This window comes from Grus americana, chromosome 4, assembly GCF_028858705.1.
Source record: "Grus americana isolate bGruAme1 chromosome 4, bGruAme1.mat, whole genome shotgun sequence".
Taxonomy (NCBI): Eukaryota; Metazoa; Chordata; class Aves; order Gruiformes; family Gruidae; genus Grus; species Grus americana.
The window spans coordinates 73,964,640-73,989,798 of record NC_072855.1 but is presented as its reverse complement, the minus strand read 5'-3'; the positions used below and the strand labels follow the sequence as shown (position 1 = coordinate 73,989,798).

Genomic DNA, 25,159 nt, shown 5'->3' with positions numbered 1-25,159 from the left:
GGGATGCCCCCTCTTTGCTCTTTTTCTAGAACCCTGGGCCCTTGGAAAGCTTTGGAGTGCTTATGTAAATGTATATGTGGTGTGACTATGTAGGTCAGACATTGCATGTGACCCTTCCTAGCTTAAGACCACAAAACTGAGTATGTAGGTTAGACTTCACAGTCCTTAGTATTTACAGTGATTGAGTTTTAGTTTTTGTAATGAAACTTGATGACACTTTTTTTTCTCCTCCCCAAAAGGTGGAGTAGTCTCAACTTGTGTCTAAAATATGTATAGCACAGGCAATGATTTTACAAGTTTACTTATGTTGCCTAGTATGTATCCTTCAACCCTGACTCTAAGAGCAAGGTGAAAAACTAACATGTTCCACCCAAGTCTCCCAAACAAGTCAAGTGGTGTGATCCAAAACCCTGTGATTTTTACAGCCTTTTTTTTTATTCTGAAAGCATGGGAACTCAATGGAGTGGATACTATATTTATCCAGTGACTGGTATGAAGGGAGTCTAATCCCTAATTTTAGTTTTTAGATGTTTTTCAATAGAAACAACATTTTTTACATCAGATCCTGTATCTACTTAATCCTTAGACTATGAGGTTAAACTGGTATTTGGAGACCTGTCGTGATGGGGAAGGAGGGATGTTTGTTAGCTAGGCAATGGGTGCAGTTCATTCAGCGGTGGACAAGGATGATTGTAAATGTCAAATACTGGGTTCTCTAGATATAAGTACAAGAACATAATTACGAGTTTGCAAATAAAAAGAGAAGAGAGCAAATACCTGGCCAAGGTTTAGACCAGTAATGGGAAGACTAAAGTTGTGTCTATATTAGCAGCTGGATTTTAAATAAGAGTATGGTTTTGAAGTGAAGCCCTTGATTGTCCCAATTTACTGCATATCGATTCAGTTCTCAACGTGGTCCAGGATCAACTAGATCCCTCTAGAAGAAAACAAAACTGGAAGTTCAGGTCCAAATATGCTCCAGTGTTGCTTGGAGTTCATTAGGCTCTATCCCCCAGTTTGGGTTTTGCCACCATGAGATCATCTGGGAAGACCCAATACGCAAGGATCAAGATAAGGATCTCAAATGCCAAAGGCTCTCACAGCACCCTGAATTAGTTCTGGTGCTCTAAATGCCATGAACACTTTCCTGGTTGCTGCTGACTGCCAACCCTCTGCTCTTTCTTGCAATTCTGGTGCTCCTTCGTCATTTCTGTATCCAGATTTGAAATCCTTTTCCTCTTGCAACTGCCCATCTTTCTCTGTCTTCTCTTGCTGAATTCCTATTTCTTTTTGTTTCCACTTTCTATAATGCCTTTTTTACGTTGTTCACCACCTTCTGCCAAGTTTATAGTTACCTGTTTTACCTCATAAAATTAGAGACTTGCAACTTAAGGCCCTAAGGAACTGATAGTCTTTGAGTGTGCAAGAGTTGGGATTTTAGTGCCATCAAATAATCCTGCTACCTACCTGGAAGTCATTAATCTCATGATGGCTGTTGATAGAGGATACTGGCAAGCAATGAGGAATTCAAACAGATAAAAAAGCGAAGGTGGAGTCCTTGAAGGTCAGGAACAACATCCATGCTTGGGAACACCAGAGCAGATGTGTGCTCTTTATCTGGAGCTTGAAAGGATCTTTGCTTGGGAGCATGCCAGCAAGCTGGCGTCATGTCTGGACTCTCACACCCTCTAGGACAGAAACACCATGTAGGAGAATCCAGAGCAGAGCACCTGTTCTGGCGCTTTCTCCAGGATCCTTCTTCCCCATAGAAGGCTCCTGCAGGGGCAGGCTATAATATGAAGAAATACCTCTTCCCGTGTTTCCAGCCAGCCCTGGTGTCAGCAATGCCTTGTGCCAATGCTCTGGATTCCAGATTGCTGCTTTTTCTGTATGTTGCTCTGGGGCGGAGGGAGTCAGTGCCTGACGTTTCTAGTAAGCTTACAGCATCAGGCTCAGAGCCACAGCAAAACTGCATGCTGCTGGTCTGAGACCATTATACCTTTAAAACACTTCCTCCAGAGCCATCAGCTGTGGAAAAATTCTTCCACGGAACAGCTATCTCAGAAATTACCTCTCCAGTCCCAACTCTGTGTGAGTGCCTAGCTCAGCCCCAGTATCGGGGAGCTGTGTTTAGTGCATGCTGTGAAAGCACAGCTCTCTTAGGCTTCTGTACTGAGAATCTTCAGTGCAGCCCCTTTCTCACATTAACTGCCGTGGATTAGCCTGCTCACAAGGCAGTAACTTTGTGGAGCCTTTCCCAGACCCACAAACACAAAAGTAAATATCTTTTGGAAGTTTCTGTTTATCTGAAATACAAGCAGAGGTGCTGGCTGATTGCAGTAACTCCTCTCTCCCCTGCATGTCACAACAAGCAGAAGTTGCTGTGTCACCCATCCTCAGTCAGCCCCTGAAGGGGAGCCGCAAGGATGCAATCCTGCTGCTGCAACTTTCTGTAGTCGGTGAGTCCCTCTGCAGAAATGCTGTGCACCACAGGGTCATCCCTCTCATTTTAGGAGACTGGGAGCTGTGTTCCCAGTTTCAGCAAACAGCTGGCAGGCAAGATCACTTAGAAGTCTCTTGGGGTGGGAAAGGAGAAAGGGCTGTTGTTGGCTGTTGTGTGCTGTCATGCCGTTACTCCAAACAGGATGCTGAGTTCATGTAGTACCATACCGTTACCAGTATGGGGTGGAGATGTAGGCAGACTTGTGCATCAGCAGGAATGCCAGAGAGGGCAGCCCACAGCATTCTTCACAGCCCCCTAGCATGCGAGTCTGCAGGGAATCGAATAGATTCCCAGCAAATGCTGGAAACAGGCTCCTGTTGTCACTTTTCCATTACTCTTGGGCAACAGGGGATTTTTTTACCTCCTTCCTCAAAGGCACAGGCTACAAAAAGGGGGAGTGCAGGATGGGACAGAAGTTCATGTCTCAATAAAAGGGGAAAAGAGAAGGTTTTCTTAGTGAAAGGGTGTCATCCCTCCCACCCAAGCTGGCTCTGCCATCTGATTCCCTTAACTGTTACTAATTTTCCCTCTGCTGTGCTAGAGCTGTTGCTTTAACAGGTCTTATCAAGCTTTCCCTCACCTGTCCTTTCTCTTAGTAGCTTGATGGTAGAGAGATACGGCTTTGACTGTTGCGGGTTGACCCCAGCCAGCACATGCAGCAGCTCATTTGGTTCCCCCCTCAGTGGGACAAGAGAGAGAATAGGAAGACCAAGAGCAAAAAAACTCATGGGTCAAGGTAAAGATGTCTCATAAGTGGTGGAAAGAGGTGGGGGGGAAAAAGCACAAGTGATGCAAGGGCACGCACTCACACGGAAGCCCAGCTAGCCTCTGAGCGATGGCTACCCTGGAAGACAAAACCTCCCAGTTGTTATTGCTAAGCATGACATTATATGGTATGAGATATCTCTTTGGACTGTTTGGGTCACCTGTCATGGCTGTGCCCCCTCCCAATTTCTTGCGTACCCCCAGCCTACTTTCCAGGGGGGTGGGTTTGAGAGCACAAGTGAGAAACAAGGTGGCCTTGACACTGCGCAAGCACTCTTCAGCCATAGCCAAAACATTGCTGTGTTATCAATGCTGTTTTAGTCACAAATTTGAAACACAGCACTATATGTGCTGCTATGAAGAAAGTTAACTCCATCCCAGACAGACCTAGTACAAGAGCCCAGTGTCACAGCAGGTCTGCGGCACATCCCATGGCGTAAATGGGCACCCAAGTGCTGCAAATGATCCTCTCTGTTGTGTCTTGTTGCATTTATAAGTGGTGTTAATGTGGTGCTGAAATATTTGTAAGAAATGAGAAAACAATGTAGTGCTGCTTGGAGAGCCCTGTAGCTTAGTTCATGAAGCCCTGGAGGAAAACTTCCCTTCAGAAAGTTTTGAACAGTTTTGTGAAGATGTTTTGGCCCTAGGCCAGGCTCTGATCCAAAGTAGCTCTCCTAAACCAAATCCGATGGAGACAGGAGGCGTTTCAGCACTAACCTCACAGATCTGCTGAACCGCTCGCTTTGGGCTAAGTTACTTCCTGATGTGAAATAACCTAAAAGCTAAGGTGCTTTCCTTCACTCCTTTTAGCCGTTTAATCTTTAACTCATTTTGTTTGCAAAGTGCATCCCCCTGTTTCTGTAGCTAAAGACTCATAAAGGGATCTGTTATACCTTGTGAAAACTATGCCAGTTTTTATTAAAAACCTCAGTCACACTTCGTGATGGTTTTCTTAATGAAGGAACTGCACAGATGTTGGGATACCATTTATATTGGTGTACATTACTTAAGGGTGGAGACCAGACTTATTTTTCATTCTCGGGTTTGATGTGGCAGGTGTTGCCATAGTGTATTATCTCCATCCTGACTTACCTGATTTGGTATCAGCTGTGCTCCTTAAGGTAGTGATCTTGTTAATGTTTTTAAGGTAACTGGATTTGGGCAGAGTCACTATTTGCATGGAAAATGCCCTCGGGGGGGGAAAAAAAAGGTGCTGAAGGAAGGTTGTCTGGATTGCTAGATAGTGGTTTTTCCTTGCTACTCAGTACTTCATCAGTGGTGTAGTTGGAAGGCGATTTCTAAGTTGGTATCTTTTAAATGTCAGACTTTTTTAAACTAGTTGTGGTAATGTGATACCATGGTGACATTTACCATCAGCAAGAAGCGTTAGTCTGGGGATCCCAGCCTTCTCCAGCAGGCAAGAGGTGAACTTTGAAAACTTGCCTTTTCAGGAGGTGCCAATGATGCCACACATGCTGATAGTCTGGTTGCAGCACTGAGCTGTGTTAGGATAACATGAGGAAGCAATATCTTATGGAGCTATCAGTTTTCCTTTAGTCACATAAGCAAATTTAAACCCAAAATCCAGAGTTGACAAAATATTGAAAATGAGAAACAATGCCAGTAAATCCAACTGTCTTTCCATGTGGCACTGTCGCTTCTTAGGCAGCTCTGTGGGAGTGTGTCTGTCTCGCCCTGCTGGGTTTGGAGGTACGTGTGTGGGACTAAGAAATGAGGTTTGAGCTGAAAGTAAAAAAGCTGATATGGCTTGTGCTATCAGCCTTCAGAAATAAAACTGCAGGCATATCAGAGGACCCAGTACTGTAGAGAGAAATCTAACTAGAACTAATAACTCTGCAAAATCTGAAAGAAGGAAGTACACCTCAAGAGGCTGAAACTGAGCTATCTGAAGAGATGCTTAAGGGGAACTTACCTGTTTTGAAGAGAACTGACTTCCAAGAAAACTAAATGAATTTGAGCAATGTGTAAGTACTCGGAATTCCTGGAACTAATGAAATAACAAGACTATTACATTTTTTTTGTTCTCTGTCTAAATATCAAGGACCAGTTATTAACCAATGACCCCTGCATCTGTGCCTGCGATTTTGCACAGACTCACTGACTCTCGCAATGCAGGATTTTGCACACCTGACTGTGAATGTAAAATATCTTAGAGGATAATATGCTTTTTCTTCAATGTTTTGCTTTGGGAGGTATAGCAGAAGTGAACAAGCTCCATACCAACTAGTACCACCCATAGCCTACATAGCAAAACTTCATACCCCTCTTTGGCCAGAATGGAAACATCCATATGAACTGATGCTTCTTAATATATGCAGGTATTGAAATTGATTGCTATTGATAGGTATAAAAATAAATTGGTATCAAAATTCACAGGTATTGATGCCTATCAATTGGTATTGGTCCACTGATGACTACCATAAGCATCTATGTCTATCAAAAGGTACTGGTATTCATAGGTATCAATACTTATCTAAATCAGTCTATCAATACCTATCAATAGCTATTAAAAATGATAGATATTAAGGACTACTGCTATTGAATGGTATCAATATCGATAGATGCCAATTGCTATGGAAATCAGCATCAAAATCAATAGGGTATAGAAGATTATTGAAATCAGTAGCTCTTGAAAGCGATAGATATTGATGCCTATTGATTTCAAAATAAGTATAGAACTTGATAGGTATCAATGCCTACCTTCTGATACCTATTGATACCAGTAAGTATCAATGCCTAATGATATCAAAATCTGATAGCTATTGATGCCTACTGATATCAAGATTGATATTGACAGACATTGATATTAAAAGATATTGGTTCCTTTTAATAGATATCATACTCTTTGAATGCCTATTGTTGTCAAAATTGGTATTGAAATAGGTTTTGATGAATGCTGATATTGAAATTTGGTTTCAAAATCCAGACGTACTGATAACTATGCTTATTGGTAGGTATCTGTGCTTTTTGATAAATACTGAAATCAATATTAAAAATTATAGGTATTGATGCCCATTGATCAGTATTGAAAGGTGTTGATAGGTATTGATGCCTATTAATACCTATTGATATCAAAAGGTAATGATGCATATAAGTATCAATGCCTGCCAATATCAAAGTTACGAAATTGGTAGGCATTAATCGGTAGCGATGCCAATGGATATTGAAATCAATAAGTGCGAATGCCTGTTGTGCCTTGTGTCTGGCTGAGAGGGAGTTAATTGTCCCCATAGCAGCCCTTATAGTGCTGTGCTGTGTATTGGTAGGTAGCAGGGTGTTGATAACAGGTCAATGTTTTGGCTACTACTGAGTGGTGCTGGCACACGTCGAGGCCATCTCTGCAACACTTCTCTCCCCACCCTCAGCAGTAGGCTGGGGGTGGGCAAGATCTTGGGAGGGGACAAAGCCAGGACAGCTGACCCAAACTGACCAAGGGGATATTCCATACCATATGACGTCTGCTCAGCAATAAGAAGCTGAGAGACAGGGGGAGGAACTGGGGGCATTCGTTTTTTCACAACGTTTGTCTTTTGGAGCAACTGCTACACATACTGAAGCCCTGCTTCCCGGGAAGTCGCCAGACATCGCCAGCTGATGGGAAGTAGAGAATAATCTTTTGATTTTGCTTTGCTTCTGCATGTGGCCTTTTGCTGTATTAAAGTGCCTTTATCTTGACCCACAAGTTTGGGGTTGTTTTTTCCATCTTACTTTTCTCCCTTCCCTGTCCCGCTGAGGAGCGGAGTGATAGGGTGGCTTGGTGGACACCTGGCGTCTAGCCAAGGTTAAACCACCACACTACTGGTATCAAAATCAACAGTATTGGTATCTTTACTATGCCTAGAGATTTGCAAGTGGGAGTACATACAACCAATGTGTACCCAGTAATTATTTATTGGCTAGCACATTGATAGGAACAACATTCTACTAGGACAACCAGAAATGTGTGCACCACCCCTAATGCAAACATCTGATGACTCTGCTGGTCAGGTGGAGAAGCATTGGCCTCTCCTGCTTCTTGGAATAAACTGTTCCTTGATCTTGCTTACTTGACTATTGCTTCTTTGGGGTTTAACACCTTTTGATGGCAGTATTTGTCTCTTGAGTCCTTGAGTTACTGCTTCCAACTCAGAAATTTCACTTTAGTCTTTGTTTTTACTTCTTACTACTTTTAATTCTTCTTATCTTACATTGTTTTAGCTTGCATATTCTCTTACAGCTCAACAATATTTTTTCCATAAAGCTGAGCCAAGGTCATACCTCTGTGCTTTGCAGAACTCAGCCTCAGACCACAGAAATCTGAACTCCTTGGCCACAGGTCTGGGTTCAATTTACGGACGAGAGATGGCAATGGCTCAATATGTCAGAATTCCTGTTTAATTACACTGACTTGTTGTATCCTCTAAGTTTAGTGGGGATGAATATTGAATGGTCAGACTTGCCAGGAGATGTCCGGCTCTTAAACGTAATGATGAATGAATTTAGAACTTGAACCCATTGGTGCTTTAGTGATGGTGCACACGTGAAATGAAGAGCAGAATCTGATTCTCATTCTTCTTGAGACAATCTAGACCCATATACAGATATGAAGTTCACTTAGTCTCCAGCATCTGTATTTTATTTCTGTATCTGAAAACATCTGTGTCCATATTGCTACAGACAATTGCTTTTCTTTCAAAGAGAAAATGTCTGAGAAGTGCAACTTTTTCTTCTAATTTTACTTTTCCTACCACAGTCCCATTTAAGTTTCCGTAAGGTACTGTAATACTAAACAGACATCTTGGCTGTAGCCTTTTTGCCCTTCCTAAATGGTTACTCCAAAGTAGCCATATGCCTCCTGAAGAAATGAGCTGAAAATTGGAGTGTCCTGAGGCACAGATGTAGAAAAGGGCCCATTTTGACGAAGGTTAGTATTGGTTGATTCAGAACAGCAGTTGGACTGGAAGTCTCATGAAAGAATGACTGATAGAGAGCTAGTGAGTGCTCTGGAAATGTACCAAAGATGCTAAAGAAAGAGAGAATGCTTAATCCTGTTCAATCCAAGCAAGCCTAGACACACGAAGACTAAATATGGAGGGCTGAAACCCAACAGCTTGATGAATGTCTAGACAGCTGTTTCAGACTGTGATGTGTTTATAACACTGAGCTGGCTGGAGAAGTCCAAATCTCATTCAGTCACAGGATACTCGCCCACTGTGAAAACTAGCAAGGCTTCCTGGCACAAAAATTGCTTCAGAAAGAGGGTGCTCTTGTTCAACTAACCATGCTGCATTTAGTAACCAGGGGACCGCCAGTGTGATGTTTTTGCGTGGCCAAGAGTCCAAGTGACTCCTGTGTCTTGCTGGTGTTGCAGCTGCTAGGAAGAACAGCTGCCAGGAATAGAAACAACATAAAGGAATGTCCATGAGGAAATGGAGAAGAGGAAATAAGAAGCATTAAAATGAAAGAGAAGACACAAGACAGGTTCTCCTCAATTTTGATGAAGAATTTTGATGCAGAAACTTTATATTGACTGAAGCAGAGTAACCTTGAGGGAAGATATAATTTGTGTTTTGGCAGCCAGATCTATACTGTGATTTCTTGTGCAGCAATTCTTTGAAAAGTGCTATTTACTTTAACCATGTAGATTAGAAATATATTGGTAAAATGCTGTTATGCTTTAGTTAGCTATCCACAGGAAGGGATGGCTCGTCAACTTTTTGGGTTCAAGCTAGTGCGTTTTCCAGGAAAATTTGTATAGCCAGCTTCTGCCGTGAAGTAAGAAATCAAATTGCAGATTGTTTTCTTAGATAGTTGGAGTTTGGTATATCTAATGAGCAATTTTCTCCTGAAAATGTTATTGCTGTGGTCTGTATCAAAGAAATTTTTTAGTTCATCTACTGTTTTTGCTGTTTATCAGAGGACTTTTTGTTCATTCAAGGAAGGTTTAGTGTAATCATGGCATAGATTTGGACATTAAAGTAAAACCACTACAAGGGTCTGGAGGACCTGGAGTGAGAGAGTTCAAACGTTCTGCAGTTCTGATCATCAACTTCTGTTCTATTTTCCTTTTAGTTGCATAGGATTTAAGTTGTTTGATTCATTTGGCCTTTAATTCAAAGTATGAAGGCTGGCATCAACAAGTACAGAAGTGGTTTGACCTTTCTATCATGGGGCAAATGTAACATTTCAGAGTATTCCAAGAAGATGCTAAAAATTACGTTCCAAAATTGGGGTAAAAAAGATGGGGAGAGGCATTAACCCTCAATTTTTATATTTTTATGTCTTTTTCCTTTCAGAACTGCTACTGTAATACTAGAATAGAAGAATTAGTCATTCCTAAGTCTGGCACCTATAAGAGTGAAGAACAAGGTTGCCTTTCCCTACGAAAAGTAGCAGTCAGCAGTTCTTACATAGATGAAAAAATGGGAAAGTGTCAGGAAATGAGGACATTCCAAACTCTGGGTTATACATTCTGCACTTCCACTAAGGGACACCTTGTGGCTTATCATTTACCACAAAATAGCTGTGGAATTGCCATTTATGCATGTTCCCTTTTGGTCTGGGTTTTTTGTTGTTGTGTTTTGGTGTGGTGGTGGTTTTCTTTTAGTATATGAAAAATGAATGTAAATAATATTTTTTTTCAAAATCCAAGTAAGGCTCCACAAATATGAGAAATTATTTTTATAAAATGATTTTGGATTATCAGGAAAAACCCTGTATTTTTTTAATTAAGAAAAATGGGTATACGTTTTAAATATACCAACTGTGGTGATAGTTCATGTATAGGTTCTGTTGTTTGTGTGACCAAAAATATATATATACACACAATAGGGATAACATGGTACAAGGACTGAACATGTGTTAAGGAATAAAATCAAAAGGAGAACTACCTCCTAAACATTTAAATTGAAATCATCAGCACAGTGTTTTCTTTTTAAAAAGAAAAGTAAATTGTTAATTGCCTGGGGCCCATAAGCACCCAGTCTGACAAAGACTTATGAAGCTGTCTTTAGGTATGATAATAGTCTGGCTGATGCCTCTGGACCTAAATGTGTATAAAACAGCGTTTGTGGAGATACTGGGTGTGCCTGGCAGAGAGTTAACTTTCTTCATAGTAGCCTCTATGGTATTGAAAATAGTGGACAAAAATTTTTGTTGTTGTTTTTGCTTTGTTTTCAAGTAAAATAACATTCTACTTTAAGCGCTTGAGATCTGAGCGTTGATTTTTCTTTTGCATTGTTTTATACAAGAAAAGAAGAAAATGAATTAGCAGAACAGCTTTATTGAAAAAGTTATTAACTATGAGCTTACAATTGCCTCTAACACCATTTTATATAAAGATAACAAATCAGTAAATATTATAGTCATTAGTGCTAATCTGATATATTAAAACATTGAGCTATTTAAATGTTAGGTTTTATAAATCATACTTTTCTAGAAGACTCCACATAGGAAGTTTAGAAAGGTATTTGCAAATATGTATGTGCTTTATCGCTATCTGCGGGTGGCTTCTGGCCTTATCATAATGAAAAGGTGCACTGGGATGTTCTGATTGTGATCTGAAGAGGCCTCAAAATTTGGGTTGCTTGTTCACTCATGCACATGTGTATGAAGTTCTCTTGGAGTTATCTCACTAATCTCAATGCACTGGTAGTCTCTCTTGATTTCTACTGTGCTAGTGAGATCATAGCTTTCATCTTTTTATGATCCTTTTTGCCACTAAAAGAAAATTGTGAGGACTTCTCTGAATGGAAAAGCAGCAAATTGCTGGTGACATGCCATTGGTTGCCCCGGGAGTATTCGCTGCATTCTTCAGTTTAATTTGCTTAATATATGTAATTAATTAAGCAACTACAAAGTGATAGAAATGTATTTGTGGATTCAGTCTCTGTGAATTAGTGATAAACAATTTGATACCGCAGGATGTTAGTGCTTTCTCTATGGGACTAATGATCTCTAATGTCTCAGCAGCCGTTTGTGGAGCTCATCATGTTTACCTATTAAAATGAAGTAATTACATTTTGCTGTAGAAATCTTAGAATGCTCTTGGTACTACCTGTATTTGGCTGTGAATTTCTGATCATGAAGACGACCTGAATGGACCCTGTGTTATGGGTAGATATTCTTTTGGCTTTAAAGGGTGTTTGTAGAGACATAGAGGATTCAGCTGATGGGGGATTCAGTATCAGCAGTTAATTCAGTGGTGCAGGGCATTCCGCAACCTGAAATATAGAATTCCTTTTTTTTTTTTTTTAAACCCTCACCTACCTGATCTTTCTCAAGTCTTCTACACAGCGACTATCTGAGACAGACAATTTTTAAAGTGTGATGTGTTTTATGGGAGTCAAGGGATTAAGGTGTCATTTTCAGAACTCAACTTAGAAACATTCGGGTATGCACACTTCTGTGTAATGTCATTGGTAAACATAATGCTATTCATGAGAACCAGTGACTTCAGTGACTAAAATAAGTATCTTCAACAAAGATGAAGAATGGTCATTTAAAGTGCTTGGGCTGAATATCTAGAACTTGTTTAGAGACATCTTTAGCATGTGCAGGTGCTGTGCCCACATTGCATGCAGTTTGGGTAGCTACATATGCAGCTACTGAGTCTGCGTGCACAAATGATAAAAATTTGTATTTGAAAACCTGTAGAACAAAATTTGGAGGCTAAACTGAAAGAATTTTCAAAATTAGGCTCAAGACCAGGCCCTCGACTTTCCTGTACAGCATTCTTGATGTTTTTCTTCCCTCAAACTATTTAAAAGAAACTGATAATTTAGCTGGAGTCCAGGCACATGGTTATTAGTGTCATCTGTACCCAAGAGATAAGTGACGTAACCTTGGTGCAAAGAAAAAAAAAAAATGCAACTTCACTTGTTTCCAGCAAAAGTGGGGGGGTGTTTTTTGGGGTTGTTTTTTTTGGTTTTTTGAGGAAATTCATGTGCTTTGTTGTTACTGTCAAGCAATGTAACATACTTAGTCTCAGAAAATGTATTATTTGTTTATTTTTGCAAGTGTGGCCTACATATACAGGAGATTTTCCTGTATGTGGAACAAAGTGATTTCTCAATAGGGAAGTGTAAGCTGAACAGACTGGTATTATTAATAGAAGTTGAACATGCAAAAAAGTTAACATTTTTTAGTTGGTGTCCAATGTCTGCAGCATATCTAGCAAAAGTCTTATGCAAGTCTCAGGCTAACCAATATTAGTGTTGTTTTAAAAAAAATGAGTCAAGCATTGAGTTTTTTCTTGCAGTTTTTAAAAAGTACTGTAGTCAGAACAAAATTAGTAAGTACAAAGATATGAGATATAATGATTTAGCCCAAAACTTGGGCTGAGATGTGTGTTCTCCATCGCTTTTACTGAAATTGAGGCATTGTGCAAGAGAGCACATATGAGTCGTGAAGCGGCATGAGAACGAGCAGACCCTTTGGCTCTGCAGCAGAGTGTTGCAAAATTCAGCTTCGAGAAAGTGGAAGCATCTAAGCAGTAGGTAGCCCTAGACCACCACATCTGGCTTCACTGGGCTGAGACTGAAGCCATGACCTCGTTATGCAAACTGAAGCAGTTCAGATCATGCCAAAAAAATAAGAGCTGCAGATCTTCAAGGAATGTTGCAATCATGCAGGGAGGTACTAAGTAAGTTTAGACTATTCCAAGGCTGGACAAACGAGCAAGAATTTGCTGAACTACATTTTCAGCCTTGGGCATCAAAGTCCTTTGAACCTAGTCTCAGTAACCTAGCACAATTTTGGCTTTACTTGTGCTTAATGCTCTCAGACCTGGCCTGAATTTTCATAGGGTTAAATGTGTCTATTTTTGTGCTATGACGTGTAAACGGGATTAGTGTAGCAAACACCTTGCTAAGTATGATTTCGTTTGGCGCATATGCTGGAAATCACGTGCAGCTTTTAAACCCTCTGTCAACTAATGCCTCATTTGATGTTCAGGTTGAGATGGTGGTCTTCGATCAGAGTACAATGTGTTGTGGTTGATACATCAGTTTATTAAAAAAATCATACAGTTTGAATGGCAATGGCTAGACAGACTTCTCTGTAATTATAAAACATAGGCTCCAGAAAAATCCTAGCTCCGTGGAAGTTAGTGGCATAAATGCTCGTTCCCAGTGAAAAGAGAATTTCAACTCGTGCTTGTGGTTTCAATGGTTGCTTACAAACTGTAGGTATGTGGAAGGAATTCTTAAAGACAGACAAGTATCAGTGTCATCTTCCCTTAGATGGGCTTGGAGATCTCCTGACTTTAGAGATACTTGCGAAACCAAAGCATGCATGGATGTCTGTAGTAGAAATGGATTTTGTGTGTATGTTGTAGCTTGATTTTTCTGGACTGCTATTTTTTCATGGAAAAATATTGAATTCAGGGTATTAGTGTATGGTCGGCAGCTTTAAAAGGATTTAAAACATTTAACCAGCTGATGTTAATTGTATTCTGAAGGGTAACCAGGTTACTCAGTTAATGGTGCTCCCTTGCTAGGGACAGTATGTGACAGATGCGCACGTTTTTAATACTTATTAATTCTGTTCACATGAAACGACAGGGTTTATGAAATTGGTGATCCTGGTCTCTTGTTGTGTTGCCTGAGGTTTGGGACCTTTTTGCTGTCACTGATTTCCTTCACTGAAATAGAACTCCTGCAAACAAGCTAACTAGGATGTCCGAGGTGTGCGTCAGGCACTATGGAGCACACAATACTTGCAACATTTTATTAAGGCAGTCATGAAAGATGCTTAATTTCCTTTAAAAGGGAGAGGGACCCCAAAGTAGCCACAGGAGCAGCTCTTTGAGAAGTATGAAATAAATATAAAGACGTAAAGGTAGAGCCAAGTCATTGCTCTAGGCTCCACCGCCAGTATGTGGGGAGAGGAAAAATTCTTTTGCTCTTTCTGTGCATCTATCCAGCCTATCAGTCAATATGTGCTTTATTACAGATGTTATTGATCCAAAGCACTACACCAGAGTGCCAGTACAAGTTGTACTCTGGCATGGGACTGTCTGCTAGGGGGCTGGCACTTTTTCAGGCTTTCCTGAACTTATCTTCTGTAAACTTTTTTTCTACCCTTCCTGTGCTATGGCTGAAGACTCTGCCTGGCTCCTTTAAGTAATTGGACCCTTTTCCAGAAGAGATCTGAGACACTGTGGGCTCACCTTTAGCTTTGGCCGAGGGCAGAGTTGCTGCTATGGTTGGCTGAATATTTGAGAAGCTGAGTAGGCTGGAACGGTGGTTTTGGCAGTTACATAAGGATACGTGTGCTCGCTGCAGGATGTGCCCGTTCCTCCTATAGAGATACCAGATTACAAGCAGTTGGCACATTTACTTTGCCCCAGTACTTGCACTTCCATGGGAAGAAAGTAACCTGCCTCAGATTGTCAAAGAAACATAAATGCGCGATGGTTTAAAAGCATGTCCTGGATAAAAGAGAGATTCTCTTCTGACTTGTGCAATTTGAGGAGCAAACATAGATGTTTACCCTGTGCCAAAATCTGCCCACATAAGCAGATCAGACTTTTTTTTTTAAATGTTGTTCTAGAAGGTCAGAGACTGTTTGCTGCGGGGTTGGTTTTTTTTTTTTTTTTTTTTTTTTGCTTAGTGAAGCAAAGTTCACAGGAGCCAGAGTAATGATTTGATTTCCAAGTTTTCTTCATTCTTCACTGTGTGCTTAGTTAAATATATCTGTGGCAGTCTAGGCTTTCAGTAGTAGCAAAGAAACTGTAATTTCTAATTAAGCAATAAAGTCCTTTGTCCATTAAAAAAAAAAAAGTAACTTTAGAATTACTGTTAAAAATGGTATGAAATGACTCGAGGGCTGTTTACATCCTGAGTACTTGCATTATGTGTGCTGAAAATTTACTATGCAGCTGTTTGAGGTTCTGCCTCTGAATATCTTCACGTGCAAAGACTCTGCTACCTCCTGTAACTCATTGCTCTCCTAGAGTCTGAAGCAGAAATTTGGGGTTAGACGCATCCAGTGTGCAAATGCAGTGTTAAGGATAGTCGACCTTTTGTATTGAGTATGTTTCAAACAGTGCTGAAAGATTACGCTATTGTAATATGTTAGGGCAGAATCATGAGATTGAGTCTCTTTGCTTTGCCAGAGGCAGCTTTTGTTTGTATCTCTTTACCATTATATGTCAATGTCTTACTTGCAAAATAGATAATAATTCTCTACCTGATAAGGGTACTGCGGCTTTTCTTATGTTTGTGAATTTTTTACTGGGCGTGTAGCTTTTAGTAAAGTAGAAGCATAACAGCGTAGACTGTGTTGTTTTGGGTATGTATTAATGCCCGCCAGATACAGAGGCAGTCAGCTAGGGCCATTTGCTGCACGGTTATGTGGCCCCTTGATATATGGGATAAACTGCCCTGTTTATCCCAATAGACCCCCCCCACACACACACCCCCAACCCTTTTTTTGGGGGGGTGAGAGATAGAGGGAGGCGGGTAAGAGAAGGGCTCAACTTTCCCTATTGTGTAAAGGTTCTTCTGTGCTGGATATTCTGAGCATCTTGTTCCGAGTCCTGTTTGGTAGTGTTGAACCTCTGTGTGTGTGTGTGTGTGTGTATATATATATATATATATATATATATATATGACAAATAGTGAAATGGAAGTACATGAGGCAGTTTTTATTACGTTTATGCTGATTAAAACTTTCTAAAGTGTTTTTTGTGCTTGCTTATGCAGTGAAACTTGTAGAAAAGCTCAGCAATCAATATTGCCACTAGAAAAAGACCTTTAATTTAGTTTTCTCAATCATTTTTCCTGTGTGTTAAACACTGAATAATTTTATTTCTAAAACCTATAATTGAAAAAATAAAATAGCTAAAGTAAACAACAGTGGCCTATTTGTTTGACTAGCATTTTTATCTAAAAATGATGGCTTCTTTACACTCTTGTTGCCTTACGTCTGTATACTATTGATCTAGAGTTACTAATATTTGAAGTAGGTTTCAGGACAACCGCATCTGAAATCAGTGGACCTCTAACTATTTAGGGAGCAAATTTGCCCTTTGTCAAAACTGAGAGCGTGAGCTATACCTATTGAGGATAAACAGAGTATCTCCTCTACGTTGTAACTTAGGTCAAAGTGTCCCAGATCTGTTTTCTGTCATGGAGGGTGTACGATCTCTTGGCCTTTGTGGCAGACCTCAGTTTCATGGTCTGAAAACAGCTTTAAATTCAATGAGCTGTGAGTCATTGCATTTGGAAGAGGCTGTCCGAGGAGAGACCACAAATAGAAGCAACTCTGGGGCAATTCCATAAAGTACCGAGTGGAACCCAGAAAGGCCGCAGGGGAAGCTACTTCCAAGGTTTCTGCTCTTTCCAGAAATGTTACCACAAGCTGCTCAGAGCAAATTCAACAGCTGATTTTTTTTTTAAGTTTAATCTTTTTTTCTGACTCTTAAGGATCCAGAGTTGAAGTTGCCTTGTTTTATTTTTTATTTTTTAAAGTCATTTTGGTGCTAGGTTGTTACTGAAAAAATAAATTGTTTTTTCTTGTACTTCCCCAATAATCTGGTACCACTACTCCACTTTTAGCAACCTTTTATCAGGACACACTCTGCAATCAGAAAATCTGTAATCAGTTTCTTTTGAACTCTTTACGAGTCTTGTCACAGCACCTTTCTTCCACTATATGATTTCTGCCTGCACAAACAGAATTTAATATTGAAGTTCATTTAGATTAGCCAGTGTAATGTTGCTTGATGAGCTGCCAGATAGGCACGTGTATATACTTCAAGTGAGATTTGATGTGTTGCTGCTAAACTCTCACTTGCCTGAGGTTTTCACAGTCTATTCTTCCTGTACTTAGGGCATTACCTTGGCTGCTAATTACTTCTCTAATCATGTACAAAATTGTGTTGTTTACCCTAAAGGTGGTGCATCAGCTTCATCCCGCTTAACTTGCAGACCTGCAAGTTAACTGCCTGCTTCTAGTTCTTCCCTTGAGGCTTTTGTTCTACTGGTTTCCTGTCAGCTTCCGCTTTTCCTTTAGAATAATTTGGAAACACTTGATTTTAGGACCTATACTTTTAGATTTTGGAATTTAGTAAACTTTACCTATTGAGCATATTGAGCATACCCACTTCACTTTCAGATGAACATGCAATGTCAGCAGTTGCATATCCATGCAATGATTGTGCTTGACTTGTAAAAATATTTTAAGGTATCTATGTGCAAAATGTCATGGAGGTATACTTTGTACTCTGTTATGTGCTATAGACCAGGCCAAAGGAGAGGATATAGTTTAATCATTAGAAACCTTGGACTGAGAGGCATGACTTTAGGTTTCTATTCTTGGTTTTAACGCTGACTTAACATGTGACTTGTGCAAGTGATTTAACCTTTGTATGCCCCTGTCTACCCACACATAAAATGAATATTATAATCTCTACTTCTCAAGTTTTGTAATTAAAAAGACTACACTAGTCTCTCTGTTGCAAGCACCCTCTTAAATCTAAAGTTCAGCTCTAAAGATTCATTTTTATCCCTCTCCTTCCTCATCCCTTAATGGCACAGCTTCTACTTACTGGGTACTGGCTCATACACCACCGTTAGCGACCTCTCACAACTGCATTTCAGTACAACAAAGGAGCTATAAACCAGAAGAATGAGGCTTATGAGCACAGGAGAAAGCACATCTTTGGAGTATGGCCTGTGAATCTGCAAATCACTTCCACAAGCAATCCTGGTAGCTGTAAACCTGACTTTCAGACTAAAAGGCAGTAATATACTACCTGAGCTTAGTCTTTTTGACCTCCCTAATCCAGACACACCAAAATTCAGTGCTTGTAGATAAGAAGGAGGAAGAAAAAGCCAGAGCACCAATTAATTTTTCTGTGCATAATTTAGTGAAGTGGTCAAGTGCCATGTTGCCCTAAATGATGTATTTGGATTAGACAAAGCTGTGACAACTGTGTTCCTCTATGGTCCATACATAGCCCTGTGAGCAAGTTTTATTTCCGCAGGAGTTAAAAAATATTACACTTTACGCAGTTTGTAAGTGGTATAGATTTACATATGCATGAGTCAAAATCTTTTTTTTTCCCTTGCTCATATGAGTAGACCAACTAGACACAAAATGGACCTCAACAGGATTTGGCCCAACTGTATCTATCTGCAATATATACATCTATCACAGGAGATGTGAAAGCTCTCTGGAAGTTCTTAGTCTTGAAGATCAAGTACAGGCTAAAGTCTTGACAGTGCCGGTTTGGATCCGTACTGTGTTCTTCCCCTCAAGTTTCTAATCTTCAAAATAAAGAAGGAGAGTATGGAAATAGAAGTTCTTAAAAACCAGAGCCAAAAGAGCAAAAGAACAGTTTTGAGTTCGAAGTGATACTTGGGCTAAGTTAAACAGGGGGGAGAAACTCATCCTCATTAGCACGGCCTTCATGTGTGGAGACTCAGCAAGAATTAGTGGAAAAGATTCCAAGTGTAAAAGGAATATTATCAAATTAAAAAAAAAAAAAAAAGTAAGTAAAAATATTTTATCAGACACTGCTGCAGCAACAGATTTCCATAAAAGGCTGGGAAAAAAGTGCTGAAAAGCTACATATTCTTTCCTTGGCTTTGTGCGTCATCTCAGAAATAACAGTCAAGAAGGAGATATTAAGAAACTATATAAATGATCAAAAAATTGAAATAAAATTTAATATATTGAGTGACTACATCTGATGAAACAACTTGGAGAGGGGACCAGAAGTTCTGTGTGTTAGTAGAAAGCCTAACTCCAAGCCTGATACATATTCTCTGAGTGCTCCTGGAATGAGTGTTAATACTAATATAAGGATGACCAAGTGAGGCACAGAGTCTTATGACATTATTTAGTATAACAAAATGCCTGCTTTGCTGAGGGGGTGAATATCTATTGGAGATGAAGCCTGGAATCCTGGCCCCACTGATGTCCATGGCAAAACTTCTACTGACTCTACCTCCAGCAGAATTTTACCTGTCACTTTGAAAGTTAGCCAGTGGAGGTAGCAGAAAACTACTGTGGTTTCTATTTGAGTCAGACTGCGGTCAGCTGTTTAATGCAGAGTTAAGATTTCTCTCTTTGCCCCACGTGGCTTGCTTTTACCATCCTCCTCTGTTCATTGTAGGCAGCCTGCCTGCTCTGGCTGATTGAGCTGGGCACTGAGTTTGTAGAGAAGCAAGTGAGGACCACTCATACGCTCCATTTTGGTGTCTGCCGCTGGCAGGAGTTGTAATGGTGTTTTAAGCTGCTAAGGCTGATTCTGCTGTGAACAACTCATCGCTTTATTTAGATCATATGTAGGTCTCTTTTTTTTTTTTTTTTTAAGCACTGTTTTGTATTAATGATGTCAGTGGCTTACTCTGATATGCTCTATTATATTCTTTCCTGTTTGACCATAGCTATATTAGTACACAACTTCATACCTGTAGCGTTGAAGTAGTAGAGGATGTAACCTTTCCTTTGTGAAGTGTTTTCCATTAATGTCCAAAGTTATCCTTCCAGCTACTAGCCCTTCAATTTTTCAGTATTTCCTTGTAAAATGTACGAGCACATAATTCCAGAACAGTCTCAGTGATACACTGCACGCAGAGACAAAAAAGCATCTTTGTTCCATTTGTGTTACCTTCCTCATAAGGATTGGACTAGCTGCTTTTACAACACAGAGGGCTCACGTTTGTTGACTTTTCTACAGTAATTTAGATAGCATTTTTAGTTGCTATTTTCTAAAACACAGCCCACCATTCTGCAAACATTCACGTTCTGTTCCTACATGTATGGCCTTGCATGTTTCCTAAAATACAAGATGTAACTTAAACTTGGCTGTCCATGCAAAGGAAAACTAAATAAAGAAAAAGAAAAATATTGCCACAAATGCAAGGAGTATGAGACAGGAAAGCTTCTATCATTCCTGTTTAGAAATCAGAGCACATTGACATTGAAGGCTTTCTCAGAAGCCAGTTCTGAACTTTCTTGGAAAGAATTCAGAAAAATGGGACAAAGAGGATTTCCAGTGATTCTTCAGTCTTTCACAAGGGACAGTATTTAAAAAAAAATATTCATCCAGTAGAGGTGCATACCTCTATAGAAGAAATGGCAAGTGATGATAGCTTTGCTAATCTTGGTTACCTTTTATGGACTTATGAGTAGTCATCCATGAGCTCTCGAGGGACCTGCAGACCACTGAGTGAAAAACCTGTGACCTCATCTATTCTGGGGTTTACACCATAGCACAGCAATGGATACATGCTCTTTAGATAATGCAGATCAACAGAGTCTCAAGTCACTGACTCCTTTGGCAGTATGAAAATTAGTGTGTGGGGTAGGTTCCTGGAAGCTCAGGGGTAAGATGATGGATGTAGGAATGTAATTCTGGGAACAAATTCTCAGATAGTGAGATCTGGTGTGTCGCACAGATGATCACAGGTGTGTGATGGCTGCACCATGAATGGCAAAAAGCTAAGGCCCCGATTCTGCAAATATGAATGACATCAGTGAAGCTACTGCTAAATAGACTGCTGATGTGTACAAAACTACTCCAGCAGGTATCTTTACGGGTCTGTACGCCAAGGTAAGTGCAGGAGAATGTAGAGAATGTGTGTGGTTTTTTTCTTATTTTCATGTAGATGAAAACAAGGGGAATCAAAGGCTTAGGCTCTAAAATCTAAAGATGCTTCAGGCTGTTCTATGAATAAAACCACAACTATCTTATTTTCACAGTGAAAAAATACCTTGCGGGGGGGAAAGGGATATTTTTGCAGTGAACTGCAACTTTTTAGGTTGTGAGCAATGTAAGTACTGTTTCATTATTGGGTAGGTAGGTGGGTGAGACGGCAGGATAAATGACTCAGTTTGCATGGATGAGTAACGACCCAATTCCTCTGCTGAACTAAGGTGTGATGCTTTGGCAGACTAATATTGCTATGGAGGCTGCATTAATTTGTATTTGCATACTATGGGGATTACTTTCCACAGATCGTCTTAATTCTCTGAGATTATGCTGAATCTTCTCCGTGGTATTTATTACCTCATACTTTATTTGCTCAGGAATTCTTCTCAAAAGGGGTTGTTCTCCTTCACTCAGAGAGCACAGGTGCATGGTGTGAGGTAAAGCGATTTATGTGGAAAATAAAGAAATCTGCATTCAAACGTACCTTTTTTTTAATAATGGGAAGTTTAGTATGTAATTTGGTGCCAATTTAAGATAATTTCGTTTCCTGCTAGAAAGATGTGAACTGAACCGCAGTGTGTGTTAGCTTTTTGTAGTCTTTGAGAAGTATCAAAGTTAGGGAGCTGCAGGGATAACGCTGGGGGCTGAGAATAGGGAGCCTGCAGTTTTATTCTTGCCCTGGCAATTATGCGCTATGTATGTGGCCACAGCATTTAACTCTTACGTGCCTCAGTTTCTCTGCCTGAAAAATAGTGAGTTATGTGTTATGCATAGGGAGCCTGTGCAGCATTGTAATTCCTGGTTGTGAAATCGGCTGAAATTTTTTGGAGAGAAGAGTTAATTGTTGCAGGGTAACGCTAGCAGTGCCACAGGCGCGCTCTGGGTGCAGACAGAAACAATTTCCCAGCTGCCAGCCTTGCACCGTTGCCTTCTACCTTCATTTTCGAGCCCGCTTGACTACGAGCGAGGACGCGGCAGGAGCTGGGCGGCCACGCACCACCGGGCTCCGGCCAAGTCGGCGCAGTTGGAAGCAAGGGGCTCCCCGGGCAGTCGCTCGCCGCCGAGGGAGAGGGGGAGACGGCGGCGAGACCCAGCTTGGCAGGCGGGAGCCCCCTGCGCTGTTGCGCGGCTCCGGCCAGGCCCGCGAAGAGTTAACGGCGGCTCCCCCGGGGCCGCCGCCGCCGCCTCCCTACCCCGGCGCTACATTATTATTATTTCCCCCCCTTCCCTCGCTTTCCAGTTTTGGCAGGGGATTAAAGTAGCTCCCCCCTGTGGCAGCAGTGACCCAGAAACGAGTTTGATTCACGGAGTCCTTCCTCCATAACAAGTACAAACGTCAGTCAGAGGGAGTCTCTGTGTGTGTGTGCGAAAGAGAGTGAGCGCGGGTGTGTGCGTGTGTGGCGCAGGGAGCCGCTCTCCGCGCCCGCTCCCCGGCGCCGCGCCGAACTCATGAGGCGGCCCCGAGCCCTCCGCGCAGGGGGAGCCCGGCCGCGCCGCCCGCCGCCGCCACCGCCTTGCCGCCGCCCCGCCGCCGCCGCCAGCAGGTAACCGTGCCCGCCGCCGCCCCGCCGCCGCAGCGCCAGCCGGGGGAGCCGCCAGCACAGCCATATTTGATGGTTTTTTTTGTCGCTCCGGAGGCGGCGAGAGAGCAGTTTCGTGCCGAAGGTCGCTGCCTAGTGGAAATAAGATAGTACGTCATTAACATGGCGCCAAGAGCCGTGCGGCTCGGTACGGGGCGAGGGGAGGCGGCCGAGTTGCGGCTCCGCTATCCCACAAGCAACTTGTGCCGGGTTGGGGCGGGCGGGAGGGACGGGGCGGTGGGAGGAGGGAGGGGAGGTTGTGTTGCCGCTCGGCGCGGCGGGCCGGTGCCGGCAGCGGCGGGCGGCTTTTTGTTCCGCTGCGGGCTCCGGCGCGGCAAGTAAGGACCGAGCAGCTTTGAAGGTGCAGCGGCCAAGTGAGCTCACGGCGTGCCGCGCTCTCGGCCCCGCGCCTCGGGCGTCGCTGCAGGCTGCGCCGGGGGGGGAGCCTCGGGGACATCGCCAGGCATCACGCTCCGCGGAAAGTAGGAAGCGTGGGAGCAACTTGGTAGACAGATGGCAATGGCAGAGCGCAGGTCCTGCTCGGATATTGATGTGTAGGAAGGGGGCGGGGGGAGCCATGGCCAGTGTCTGTCACCGTGTCACCCACATGTCCGCGAGACTCATCGCCTCTCGCCGAGGGCGGGCAGTGTGTGCGTGGGGGAGGAGGTGTTTATGTGCAGAAGCAGCTTTGTAGTTACACTGACCCCCTAGTCGCACTTGGCTTTCGCTTGTAGGAAAAAAAAATATGCTTAGAAAGCATAAAAACTGCTCATCGGTGAAATTAAGCAGAAGTTGCCTTTCGGAGCGGGAGAGCCGCAGCCGGTTAGTCGTGTGCTCGATGGGCGCATAGGGGTGCGCTCTGGGGCACCGGTGGGTGTTCCGCTGGAGGTGGAGAGCGGCGGGCTGTCATAGGTGCTCCGGTGTCCCCCCCACCCCCCCTCCCTGAGGCGAGCGCACGGTGTCTCCTGCTGGAGAGCAACTTGCGGGAGCCCTGAAGTGCACGTGTTTGAGAGCGTGTGTGCGGGGGGAGGCGTGCGGAGCTGCCCGGGCCCACCGGGGAGAGGGGCGGCATCCCTGCCGCCGGGCGGGCGGGGCAGCGGGCAGCAGGTGCACGGCGGCCCCGCAGCGCCCTACCCCCGCTCCGGGGAGTTGAAGTGCGAGAGCGGGGAACTGGCAAGAGCGGGCATGGGGGTGGGGGGGACGCGGTGCAAACTTCGGCGAGGCGCACGGGGGGTGGGGTGGGCTCCCCTCCCGCGGCTTGGCGCTCGGTGGGTGCGCTGGGGCAGGATGTTGCTCTGCTGGCCTCCCGAGGCGGCGGCAGCGCGCCGGGGTTTGTTGACGAGGGAACGGAACGTCACCGGCCGTGTCGAAACGCGAACGTAACGTAACAACAAGCGCGGGGGAGCGCCGGTAAACGCCTGAAGTTGTTCGGGCGCCAGTCAGGGTAGCTCCGCGATTTCGCTCTTCCCCCGGGGCCTGGCAAGCAAGATGGGTCTGGGCTGCGGTGCGCCAGATAACCGCGTTGTGTCTGTGTAACGGTCCGTCCTCGGCCCCCCGGAGGAAGCAAGTGCGGCTCCAGCGATTATTCCACTTGCTGAAATTAGACAAAGCCGCCCTGATGCTGCTGCCACCCCGCTTGTCCCTGGGCTCGGGTAGTCGCCTCATCGGAGGATGATTTTTCTTTTTTTTTCCTTCCTTCCTTTCCCGTTCGCGCCCGCCAGTTCATTAACGATAGGCGGTGGGATGTTCATTATTTTGGGGAGGGTGGAGGCGAAGGGTGTTTGTTTGTTTGCACCGCCTGCTGGTTGGTTTCCTATGACAAGAGGTGATACACAGTTTCCAGAACTGTCTGGGAGTGGGAGGAGAGACAGACACAGAAAATGAGCTCAAGTCGCCTCTGTGCTGCTGCTCAATCCGCCAAAACGCCGTCCCGTCCCCTCCCTCCCTACTCCCTCCGTCGCAGCGCGGAGATGGGGGGTGGGTGGGAAGGTGCTTTGGCCGTTTTCGGCAGTGACAGGCGTTTGGGGGAGAGGGAGCGGAGCCGGGGGCACCAAGTTTGATTTGCAGCCGGGGCCGAGCGGATTGGTGCGGCCGGCGGCGGGGAGGAGCGGGAAAGGGAGCCGGGAGGAGGAGGAGGGGGTGAGCCGGGCCGTTTCAAATGGAAACCGGCGGCCGTGCCGCTGCCCAAGAAGGTGCCACCCCCGCGGGGAGGTGTAGCCCGGCGGCACCCGGGCAGGGAGGCGGCTCCGTCTCCTCTTCCCGCCGTTGGCCATGTCTCGGCGGCGCCGGGAACCCTCGGCGCGAGCGTTAACGGCCGGCGGGCGCCCGAGGCGCCGCGCGCGTGTGGGCAACCGCCGCCCGGGCTGGGAGCTGAGGTGGGATCGCTGCGGGAGGAGGAGGAGAGCTTAGAGCCGGCGAGCGGGCGGCGTGAGGCGCCGCTTTTTGAATTTACTCTTGAAGCCCCGTCTCCCGCCCTCTGGAAAGGCGGCCCTGAATTGGCAACCGTTGGCTCGGCGGGTGGCGACCACTCGTTCGGATCGGTAGAGGCACAGGTCACCTGTGAGACGATTTAAAAAAGCCATGCTTCCCGGGCGGGGTGCGTGCCTCTGACTAACTTCTCCCTCGGTCTCTTTCTTTTCCTTC

The 25,159-nt window shown here is 43.6% G+C and overlaps 1 protein-coding gene across 19 annotated transcripts in view; it reads left to right on the top strand.

Annotated features, from left to right (window-relative positions):
• The window catches only part of JADE1 (jade family PHD finger 1), a 148,340-nt gene that overhangs the window by 78,581 nt on the left and 44,600 nt on the right, over positions 1 to 25,159 (top strand). The window contains exon 1 of one of the 19 annotated variants that reach the window (XM_054825349.1): positions 2,413 to 2,459. The exons of 3 other annotated variants lie outside the window; for them this stretch is intronic. Coding sequence is in view for 6 of the 16 variants with exons in the window: in XM_054825332.1 (XP_054681307.1) it covers positions 22,550 to 22,601 (52 nt within the window). In the remaining 10 variants the exon portion in view is untranslated. 15 more of the 19 variants (XM_054825338.1, XM_054825335.1, XM_054825345.1 and 12 more) reach the window with 15 other exon arrangements.